General features: G+C 45.3%; 1 protein-coding gene across 1 annotated transcript in view; it reads left to right on the top strand.

The window, feature by feature from the left end:
• negr1 (neuronal growth regulator 1) overlaps positions 1-7,808 on the top strand; it is a 325,691-nt gene extending 317,883 nt beyond the window's left edge. The window contains exon 8 of the mRNA XM_056277000.1: positions 7,708-7,808. Coding sequence (XP_056132975.1) covers positions 7,708-7,808 — 101 coding nt within the window. The remainder of the gene's footprint in view (positions 1-7,707) is intronic.
• The last annotated feature ends 4,402 nt before the right edge of the window (positions 7,809-12,210 follow it).

Here is a 12,210-nt window from a genome sequence, read left to right as displayed (position 1 = left end):
AGCTCTGGGGTATGATGATTTTGTCTCCGACCAAGACAATGTCATCTTCCATGCTTATAATGTCCTTTACTGCCCAGTAGGCGTGTAGTTTTCTGTCCAAACTTTTCTTTTTCATGGGCCAGCCTTTCTTGTGTTTCTCACACACAGCTTGCAGCACGCTATCTGCTGCCGTTGCTTTCTTTAATTGGCTGAGTGTTTCCTCGCTCAAGGCATCCAAGGCATACACAACTCTCTCATCACAAGGGTTTTCATCAATATGGTCACCTTCTCTGCTAGCTGTAGCGCGTGAGAGTGTATCGGCAATGTACATGTGCTTGCCTGGTGTGTATGTTACACTCAGATCATACCTCTGCAGTTGTAAAAGCATACCTTGCAGTCGCGCAGGTGCTTTGCTCAGCGGCTTGCGCATGATGACCTCCAGAGGCTTATGATCGGACTGGACAGTTACTGGTCTGCCGTAGACATACTGGTGGAATCTCTTAGCAGCAAACACTATAGCGAGCAACTCTTTCTCTATCTGTGCGTACCTCTTTTCTGTGTCGGTGAGCGCTCGTGAGGCATAGCACACTGGGCGGTCGTCCTGCATCAGACAGGCTCCCAGTCCATCCTTTGAGGAGTCTGCTTGTAGAGTGAGAGGCTGCTTGTGATCGTAGTATCTCAGCACAGGGGCTTGTGTGAGGGTGGTCTTTAGTGCCTTTAGCGCTGAGCTGTGGTGCGTTTGGTATGTATTGCGCTAGGAATTTTGTCATTCCCAGCAGACGTTGGAGACTTTGTTTGTCTTCCGGAGTTGGCATGTTGACAATCGCTTTGATCTTTGTGTCGTCAGCTCTGTCCTGCTGCCGTGATGACGTGTCCCATGTACTTTACAGTATCAACTTTAAACTGGATCTTGTCCCTGTTAAATTTCACATGTGCGGTCTTGGCTCTCTCCATTACTTTCTGCAAGATTTCATCGTGTTCCCGATCTGATGACGCTGCAATGATCATGTCGTCTGCTATAATGTACACACCTGGGATATCGCCGAAGGTCTCACAGTTCTTTTGTTGAAACACTTCGCTGGCCGATTTGATCCCGAATGGGAGTCTGAGGAAGCGGAACCAGCCCCACGGCGTGTTGAAGGTGCATAGCTTAGACGACGGCTCATCTAGCTTGATCTGCCAGTATCCATCCTTTTCATCTAGGATGGAGAAGATGGATTTTCCTGTTAGCCTGCTGCGCACGTCTTCCGGTGTAGGAATGGAGTAGTGTTGACGCTTGACTGCCTCATTCAGGTTGCAAGGATCCAAACATACCCTTAGCGCACCATTTTTTTTTCTTTGTGGCAACAAGACTGTTCACCCATTCTATAGGTTCATTGACAGGAGTTATGACTTTCCTGTTCTGCAAGTCTGTGAGTGTCTCTCTTAGTGAGTCCATGATGGAGAGTGGTACGTTCCTGCACGCGTGAATCACAGGCGTGACGCTGGGGTCAATGTGTATGTGAGGAACTCCAGGAAATTCGCCTAATCCTGTGAAGACCTCCACATACCTCTGCAGCAGCTCCTCTTTGGTGGCCGGAGGTTTTGCTGGTTGTGGGGACTCCACTGCAAGCACCTCGACTCTTCTCACCAGCTGCAGCTCTTCACACACATCTCCACCCAGGATTGGCTTGCCAGCTCGGCTAGACACATGGAAGTCCAATATAGCCGTATGCTTAGACGTGCGGCAATCTAGAGATGCAACACCATCTGAGGGTAGTCGTGCACCACCAAAAGCAATCAGCACAGTCTTTGTGGGCTGTAACTGAACGGGACCTGGTAGCTGCCGGAATACGCGCATAGGAAGCACATTTGCATCGGCGCCTGTGTCCAACTTGAAGTTAATTGCTACGCCTCTGACCGTGGCTGTTTCACACCATACAGTGCCTTTAGCGTGGTGGGCTGCTTTGTTTTTGTATTTTCCAATCATGCCTATATATAAGGAATCAATTTCACTTTCTAGATTATGCACTGTCTTTGTCTTGTAATTGCCGCTTTTTTCAGTGCTTGATTTACACACCTTGGAAAAATGATTGTTCTTACCACATTTGTGGCACACTGCACCATAAGCTGGGCATTGACGGGGCTCATGTTTACTTCCACACTTGTGGCAGAGAGTTGTTGTTACATGCCTCTTGCTGCTCGACCAGTGTATTACAGAACTCAGTAGTGGTGACAGTCCAACACAATCGAGCACTCCAATACACCACAGGTTGCAAGTCTCCTCACTTGAAACATGTGTCCCATAGGAGGCAAGGTTTCATGATTCTGAAAAATAATGCGGAGGATTTGGATCTGAAGCTTAAATTCAGGATCCATGAATTTGACTACATTGTCTTTGTTACATCCGGCATGATGAAATGTTTTGGCTGTGGGTCAGAGGGACATTTAATAAGGTCTTGTCCTGAAAGGAGTGAGGGTAGGTCTGATCCTCAAGGGCCACCAATGTCCCCCGATGCCGCCACGAGCGGCACATCTCCGACTGAAGATGGTGCTACCGAGTCGGCACAGGGCAGACAGGAGGCCGGGGAGTGAGGGGCAGGAGAAATAGACCAGGTTGTGAAACAGAAAGAGACCGAGGCTGGAGAACACAAGGAAAACGGACGGACTGAGCAGGCAGGAGAGGGAGGTGTGTAGGTTGGCAGGTTAAAAAAGTTGATCACAATGAGAAGGTAACAGAACTTGAGCAGGTGGAAGTTGATGGCCAGGATGAGCAGGTAGGGGAGGTTGAACAGAATAGAAAAGAAAACGAAAAGTGAGTACAGGGAGTATAGCAAATTGAATTGTGGTCGGAAGAAGCAAATACAAAAGACTGCTATTAGAGTGGCATTCTGTAATTGGGGAAGAGGAAGAGATGCTATTGGATGATGAAATAAAATCAAAAAAGTCTTTTAAAAGGAAGCCCACAGAGGGTAGACAGGAAACGTTAAAAGCAAAGAGGGTTTCAAAAGGTAAAAAGCCATCCTCTTCATCTGAGGAGGACACAGAAGAAAGTGACTGTGAGTTAGTTTCCACTCCTTGTACACAGGTGGACATCGAAGGGAGCTATGCTTTCCTGAAAATCAGGACGTTTTTACGTCACCAACGGTTTGAGGATGGTCAAGTTGGAAAATTATTTTTCCAGACTTGCAGCTGTTCGTTGACTTAGTCAAATGTTTTATGAAAATCACAGGAGATTTGGTGGTAAACATATTTACTGACCAGGAAATCTTTAGACTGAGAAAACTTGTACGGAAAGTAAAATGGCAACTCATTGATGATGTTTAAGACGAGTTTGGTTAATGAGTGTGTTGCACTGGGCGATCTTCCTCTTACTGCTGCCGGAGGAGCCACTGATTCATGGAGCCAGGCTGGTTGTCCACTACTGGTGCTCTCCAGGACTTTCCCAGAAACTAGTTCTCACTACGAACATCACCCTACAGCACATAGTGGATGCAGCAGGATTGGGACTCAACAACCCCAAGATGGTAGCTCAGCTGCTCAACATGAGGTCTACGTGCTGCACAAGAGACCTTTTAAAGCTACAACATAAAAAACTGTCTGAGAAGAGCTGAAGATGATGAGGGCCTACGACGGGAGCAGAGCATCCACACAGACATGGCCTTTTTTCCCGAACTTGGGGTGATAGTGTGCTTAGTGGGAGTTGATGAAGATCTGGTTTTCTTTTTATTTTATTTATTTGTTATGTCAGTTGTGTATACATAAAATCCATTGCATGTTGTCCATCTTGGGAGAGAGATCCCGCCTCTGTTGCTGTCCCTGAGGCTTCTTCCTATTTTTTCTCCCCGTTAAAGGTCTTTTTTAGGGAGTTGTTCCTTATCCGATGCGAGGGTCTAAGGACAGGATGTTGTGTTGCTGCAAACCCCCTAAGGTGAATTTGTGTTTATGTTGGGCTATTTTATTTTGAAGTTCTGTTTTTACAAATACTTGTTTAGACTAATGGTCTCTCCCCCCCCCCCCCGAAACTGTTTTTTTTTTGTATGAGCTGGATTATAAAGAGATGATTATGTTTGAGTATCAGCTGTCGGACTGTAATGTATTCTGAATAAATGCACCTTTTTAAAATCAAAAATCTCTCGCTCTGTCTCTTTCTCCCTCTCTCATTTGCTCTCTCACTTTCTTGCGCTCGCTCGCTTTCTCTTACCCTTGCTCTCGCTCTCTCTCACACTGTCTCTCGCCCTCACTCGCGGCTTGCTCTCGCGCTCGCTCTCTCTTGCTCTCTCGCTCTCTCTCTCTTGCTCTCTGTTTCTCTCTCGCTCTCTCTCTCTCTCTCTCTCTCTCTCTCTCTCTCTCTCTCTCTCTCTCACACACACACACACACACACACACACACACACACACACACACACACACACACACAGTCACAAACAGACACACTCAGCTAGCTAACATGACATCCCATACAAACATCTCTGTACAGGACCTGTGTGTTCTCTTATGGATAATATACAGGTAACATACAGTCCCAGTAGCTGGTGGACAAATATGAAGCTGAGCTCACAGTGCTTATTTTGCGCAAAATGTACACACACACACACACACACACACACCACAAGCTGAGGGCAAAAAATCTGACAATTTAAATATTTTGTCAAAATGTTTCTTTGCTTATTGTGATTTTAACAGTATCATGATATGTGTTTGCCATAATCGTCTGCAGAAAATCTGACATTGCAACAGCCCTCACACACACACACACACACACACACACACACACACACACACACACACACACACACACACACACACCAAATGGTTTTGCCAGCACAATACAATGCACTCAGACCCTGCAACGGTTGGACTGGCTGAGCAGGACAGGAGCTGTTGCCATGGTTACAGCTCTTAGCTCGCGTTCTCGCAAGCCCAGGAAAACTGTGTCATTATCCTGTGCTCTCTCCGCTCCCATCCATAGATGGGGGGGGGGGTTGCGGGGCGACAAACAGAGAGGGGGCAAGAGAGAAATGAGGAAAGATGAGGAGAAAGATGTGGAGAGAGAGATGAGACAGAGATGTGGAGACAGATGTGGAGGGAGAGATGAAGAGAGAGAGAGAGGGGGAGAGACAGAGACGCTCACAGAAACGTGGAGGGAGAGATGAAGAGAGAGGGGGAGAGAGAGAGACCCACCCACAGAAACCAGAGCGCAGGAACACGGTTTGCGATTTCAGCTTTTTGTGTTGTTTTGTTTTTTACTTTTTTGACATAGTCAAAATGGTGAATGGTATGATAAAATAAACTAGACTGAAAAAACTTTGTTATTTCAGTGTAACGTTAAAAGGTACACCATGACATTGACCTGTCTATACTGACATTTGCAATTGACAAAATTCATTCCAATGTACAGGCATGAGTAGCATTAGCATTTTAGCTAATGGGCATAGCGAAACTTCTCTCTGTCAGGTGAAAAGAAGCGGTTGGCGACTCCACGTGTATCGGAGGAGGCATATGGTAGTCTGCAGCCCTCCCCGGATCGGCGGGGTGGGGGGCAGCGACCGGGACGGCTCGGAAGAGTGGCGTAATTGGCCAAATACAATTGGAGAGAAAGAAGGGGGGGGGTAAAAAAACTGGCGGATTACCGAGCTGTGTTTGTACTGTTATCTCTGCTAAGTTTCACCGCCGCCTACTGGCCTGGCATGCATACTACAGCGTTTTCAGTCGTCTTTTGCGGATCCGTGTGCATGCGGATCGTATTATGTCGTCTGAACGCGGGACTTTTTTTAAAACGCAAAGGAAACACTTTTCCGTTTTTAGCAAGGCCTTTGTCGTGTAAACGTAGCCAAATATTTATTCTGCAAACGGTTTTTCGAAGAGTGGATCACAGCGACGATGTTTTATTTCCATACGTCTGTCCGATTTTCACTTAAAATGTCGTTCTTGTAAACACAGTTCGACAATGAGAACTTCAGCGTAAACTGGTTGCTAAGGTCTAGCTGTACTCCAACATGGCGGAGCTGTTCGTTGTCAATGAAAAGGTCACGTGATTGAGAATAACCGTCTTGTGGGAGGCGATGGAAAGTGTACCATCGCTGATAGGAACGGTCTGATTTAGTTTCAGGCCTATGGTCGAAGCGCTCATGTTTAAGCCACTTGTTAAGTTTCGTCTGGTTGTACGTACAGCCACGAACAGCACATGTTGTCCCCGCGCTCCGTAACGACATTTTTATGTAGGTTAGCAACTTTTATCGTCTTTTTTTTAAACATGAACAGCAATAGCTAACACTTCTTCAAGCCAAATCTGCCGCCGCTCTGATACTGCTTCCGCCGAACACCGGAAGTATTACCCATAATCGTTTCCCCGGTGACCCTCCCCCCAGGAAACTCGTAGGTATTATTTTCTCTTTTTTTTTCTCCCTCTCTTCACCCACCTCCTTTTTGTTTTCGCTGTTCCATCTACGGGTGGGGGCTTCAGTTTCCACCATTGTAGGAAAGCACAGCCGTAAGATAAAGGTGGATGCAATCAGGTAACAGCATGGTCGTGTGAGATGACACCAGGAATTGTCTCCTGTGAAAATGTTGTGTCGTTCGGCGCAGGGACGTTGTTATCCACCAGCTGTTGTGTTGGCAAAAAGAAAACTGGAAAGTTCTGTGTGTGTTTCACCACTAGTTTGACCATGGGGACAACAGTGTGCCAGCAGACTGATGAGTCGTGCTGAATAAATGTATGACACGCAGACCAGAGCGTGGTGGGCCAGTAATTATCAGTTTGGACTTAACACGTGCAGGGACCCTCAGCCTCACCTCATCATTACAGAAAGAAGAGGAAGAGCTGTGAACTCATGTTCATCAGAAACGAAACTTGTTTACGTGTGTGTGCGCGTGTGCGTGCGTGCATATGATGTGTGTTTGTGATGGTCCACATCAGCGTTGCATAGTGAACTAATTAGATGGATGTAGAAATAAGCAGTATGCTGAAGTGGCTGTGAACTGCATGATTTCCCCAGGTACAGCTGTGTGTGTGTGTGTGTGTGTGTGTGTGTGTGTGTGTGTGTGTGTGTGTGTGTGTGTGTGTTTGTGTTTACACATTTTTGTATGGTCACTCTTTTGCAAAGGCACTCTATTTTCATATGTATGTGTTTCTTTAAGTGTGTGTCTGGTTGTGTGTATGGATTCACTCGTGTGTGTGTCTGTGTGTGTGTGCGCGTGTTTGTTGAGAGGTGGAAGTGTAAAGCTTTATCCCAGAAGACAGCGGGAGGTAGAGTGGCCCTAACAAATGAAAGTATGTTCTCTCTCTCTCTCTTTCTCTCTCTCTCTCTCTCTCTCTCTCTCTCTCTCTCTCTCTCTCTCTCTCTCTCTCTCTCTCTCTCTCTCTCTCTCTCTCTGTCCTCTATGGGGACTTGTTCATATCACTAGGCTGTCTACTGGACAGAGTAACACATACAGCAGGAAACAAAGCCCTCAGTGGACAGCAGGGCAGGGAGCCCTCATCTGTCCTCTACTGATGTGAAAGAGGAACCAATCACACTAGCATGACGCCGTCTAACGTGTGCCGTACAACATTTTAGAACATTGCACCGCAACCGCATCACACAGTACTGATGAAATAATTTCCCTCAACTAGGAGAAAATCAACCCTAATCAGGAGGGCTGATTTGGGTGATGATGGCACCGGTCGCGGTGGGGTTTTCAGAAAAGTGTGAAGTGAAGCGAAGGCTCCATCATATCTAATCAGTTTCTTTTGTTTTCTGCCTGCAGCCCCCAACACTGCGCCCTATGGGAGCACAGGAAGTGCACAAGTCCCGCTGGCCTGCCGGTTCCTGGTGCTGCTTCTCTCCCCCTTCATCAGTGTGTACTAACGAAGGAAGGCGTCCCCCTACACAATGACTGTAAAAGAGCCCTTCAAGCATTTCTGAATCCTTTTTGACATTGCTGATGGCTGGAGTCCAATCTGGTACAGCTTGTTTGAGGGCAGAGGAGAAAAATAATCAGCGTCACTTTGTGTTGGTCTCTCTCTCCCTCCCTCCCTCTCTCTCTCTCTCTCTCTCACTCTCTCTCTCTCTCTCTCTCTCTCTCTCTCTCTCTCTCTCTCTGTGTCTCTCTCTCTCTCTGTCTCTCTCTGCTTTTCAGTGAACGTTCTCTCATCATGTAAATACTATGATATGAAATGTTTGGGTTTTTTTATTGTTATCATTCACTCTTTTTTATCTATTCTGAATGATTGACCACTTTGTGAATCAGTGCTCATTGTCCTCCCTTATCAAAAACCCTGAAAGCTCTTAAATGGGCTCATTCACCCGATCTCCCCTCCATTTCTCGCTCTCTCTTTCCCCCTTGTTTTTCCTCCTATTGCTCTCTTTCTCTCTCTCTCACTCTCTCTCTCTGTCTCTCTTTCTCTTTGTCTGTCTCTGGGAGGTGATGGCACTAAATTGAGTTTCATTTTTTTATTATTTTTTTGTTCTTTTTTTTGGGTTTTTTATTTTATTTTTTGTAAATGGCTAAAAAGAAATCAATTGTGCCAAGTCTCTCAAGTACACACAATTACCATACCAATGTCGTATTCAGTATTGAATGTATTATGGGTTGTTGAACAAAGGAAAGACATATATTTAGATTCCTAACAATACAAATTATGAATATGGAACGTATGTAAAAAAAAAAGAAAAGAAAGAAAAACATTAGAAAAAGGAGAAGGAAAGAACAAAAAGTGGCAGGGTTTTTGGGGGCTATGTGGATGTGATGGTTTAATAGATGGAGGAGCAGCGTGGGGGCCAGCCTGCGATGTCTTGGATAAGGCCGGCAACAAACGTAGCAACTATACTGTATTGTACACGTCTATTTTAATATAGTGTAGGTTTTTGTTGGAGGTGTGGGACCAGCTCTCCTCATTTGATCAGAAACGGTTACTGTCCAGTCACATCCACCATTTGGCTCTTTGTACAGGATGGATGGAGGGATGCTGTAGACCTGTTTACATATTTCTAGACTTAGATAAGAATTACACCTCCGCCCTGGTTTCAAGAAAGCCCTTTTACATTAATGTCACCACAGTTTAGCTGAGGAAAAGAAAAAAACAAACGTGTATTATAACAACAGGTGTCCCAAGCAGGGAAAATGGCCGTTCCATCTTTAAGCTGGATGTTCCTGTTCACATTTCCAGGACCGGAGCCTCCGCTGGCTTTCTTCAGACTAATTTCCTTCTGTTGTGAGCGACGGCAGGTCAGCCATGCATACACAAGGTGATGGACTGTGTTAAGGTCCAGTACACCGATGGCATTTTACCATCTAACTTGATGGGTTTTTTTACGCTGATGATCATCGCTTATTCATCCTTCTTATTTCACTCATTCACATCTTCCAAACGGCCCCTTCAAGGGAAACCTCACCCCCTGTATTGGCTTGAGTTAACGAGTGACTTTCAGCAGAGGGAAATATCTGAGGTCCACCTGAACAAGTCATGTGAAAATGCAGTAAAACCAGTGACTGAGGGGGGGACAGGAGAGGGTAGCCGTGGAGGAGAACATGCTCTCCAGTCAGCTTGCAGTCATGAACAAGCGCTATCACTCACCAGGCAGAACTTTGCTGTATTTAATTATGAGTGACGGTGCACAAAATGAAGTGTAATTGGTTGCAGACATGCTCTTGCTCATCACTACGAACATGGCCACCGTCTCCACGGTGCTAACAGCGCCGTGCAGATAAATGAGTTTAATAGCCCAATGTATTCAAAGCCATTTCTAAAGGTCACGTGAAGCAGGTGAGATCATTTCAAACCACGTCTTCTCTCAACAAAGCAAATATGTCTCTGCACATACACACACACACAGGCGTCCCGCCTCGTCAGACCTCTCAGCATGGATGTGATGGTTAGGGATGACTTTTAAAGCCCGTATAAGTGGCACGACCATCTCCACGTGTCCTCAACCCACCGTCTGCAGAGAGATACGGTATTAATGCCTTAATAGCACCACGGACATTGAATTAGCTTCCATCAGGATGGTAGTCGGGCTTGTTAGTAATCTCCAGTAGCTCTCTCATTAGCCAGTCTCGATCAAACGCACATCGTCTGTTTGACTTGCCAACATTCACAATACTGAACCTAAAAACACAGCATCCGGTTTATCTTCTCAACTGGATGTTACTGAATGAAACAACCTACAGGTGTTTTCAAACAAGTCAACTGCACCTGATGAAGACAGTGTTTTTCACTACATTTTACAGTTTGTGTTTTGTTTTTTTTAAATCATTTCACATATCACCCTCAGACAGGAGGCCTCAGCTCCTGATGATACGGAGGTTAGCAGAACATCTTCACGTGAACCTTTACCTGCAGACCGGTAAAGAACTTAAATAGCCATCGCAGCAGAAGTCTGAAAGCACAAACACTGTCATTACGTTCCCGTTTTGCCGGTGACTTGTTTTGCAGTCTGCTCAACCATTTTATTTCCTTTCCCCTTGGTTTTGCTTCTCTTTTTTTTGGTTTCGTATTGGAATTGTTGTGGGCTTCTTTATGACTTATGAAAATACTGCACCATATGATCTTGTTTAAATGTTAAGGTATATTGAACATGGGTCTGAAGTATATCTATTCTCTTGCTTTGTGAAAACGATGTAAAGAAAAAAAACATTTGAAACATGTAAAGCTGACTATGTGAAATATGTCTGAATGAGGCACAGTATGGCATAGTTTATAATGTTGTCAGGTTCATTTAGATGCCATGACTGCTGTCAACTTTATTTTATTTTGTCAAACAAATAGATTAAAAAAAACAACCAATGTTTGCAATCTAATTATCTACTTTTTGAAACAGAGAAGGTGTGAACCAATATAACAGTATTATAGAACCGAGTCGACGTGTGTATATTTGGAGAACCGTAGGAACCTTTGGTCTGTAGAGCCGGTGTGTAGTCTTAGTTTCCACACGCGCGTGTTTGCAGATGTGCAGAGAGTTTGGTTGTGCTGCATGTCGAAGTGAACCCTGTGTTTTTTGAGGTGGCCATTTTACAAATAATCCACACTTTTTACGAAGGGAAGACAATTTCCAAAAAGCTACCTTGGTCTCCGGAGCTGGACTAAAACCCACGCCTGCTGCAGCTCGCCAGGCTCCATGTCCCCGGTTTCCTTTGAATCAAGCGGGTGATATTTAAGTAAAGAAACTGCAACTTTTTCGAGTCAAATTTACTGTGGCGCCATTAGTGCCAGCATGGACTCCTGTCGGCCACTCGTCTAAGCACTTAAGACCATGCTAGCATTCAATGTGTAATACTGTACTGGGTGTTCATTATCTTGGAAGATAATAATAATAATAATAATAATAATAATACATTTTATTTGTGGGCGCCTTTCAGAGCACTCAAGGACACCTTACAGAACACAGTAAAAAAACAAGCAGCACTGTATCAGACAGCATAATGGTATTATAACAAGTCCCTTTTATCGAACCACTATAATTTGCAATAAAAGTCTTCATGTTATAATACATACATACATATCTGAGTTAATATGCACTCAAAGGGATTTATCGTGCTACTCCTGGATACTATTCTGCATATTCATACACACACCCGATACTCATCATTGTCTTAGGTATGGGTAGACCTTAGCTGTGCAGCATCACACTTGCCGTCAGTCCACAGCCCACTCACTAGGACACTTCCTGTCTGTCCACAGCCCACTCACTAGGACACTTCCTGTCGGTCCACAGCCCACTCACGAGGACACTTCCTGTCGGTCCATAGCCCGCTCACTAGGACACTTCCTGTTGGTCCACAGTCCACTCACTAGGACACTTCTTGTCAGTCCATAGCCCGCTCACTAGGACACTTCTTGTCAGTCCATAGCCCGCTCACTAGGACACAACACAGCATGCAGTTTGGACTGAGGTCTGATGGTTAATCCTATGTAAAGTGATCTATTGTCACGGTCATGCTAGCCAACATCTGCATAACCAAGTAACGGACTTCAGAGTTTTCCAGTATTCTTCTGGAGACTTAGACCAACGTACACCATTCTTTCACCATCCATTCCTACCCATCAGTTATCTACTGGGGATGGAAAAGGCCGGGTCTTTGGAGTTTATATCAGCTTTTGAATTGGCATTGGTGTCACAGTAATTCAGTGATCTGAAAACACTTGAGACTGCAGCGGTTATGACCCATCTCCTCCAGATCAGAGAAAAGGTGTTGATTTATCGCTTTGTCAGGAAGAGGCCGTGACACCCGGAGGAGGTGGTCTCCTTCAGGAGACGAGCCTCGCCTCAA

This window comes from Lampris incognitus, chromosome 3 (genome assembly GCF_029633865.1).
Source record: "Lampris incognitus isolate fLamInc1 chromosome 3, fLamInc1.hap2, whole genome shotgun sequence".
Taxonomy (NCBI): Eukaryota; Metazoa; Chordata; class Actinopteri; order Lampriformes; family Lampridae; genus Lampris; species Lampris incognitus.
The sequence above is the reverse complement of the archived record's forward strand: the minus strand, read 5'-3'. Positions and strand labels throughout refer to the sequence as shown.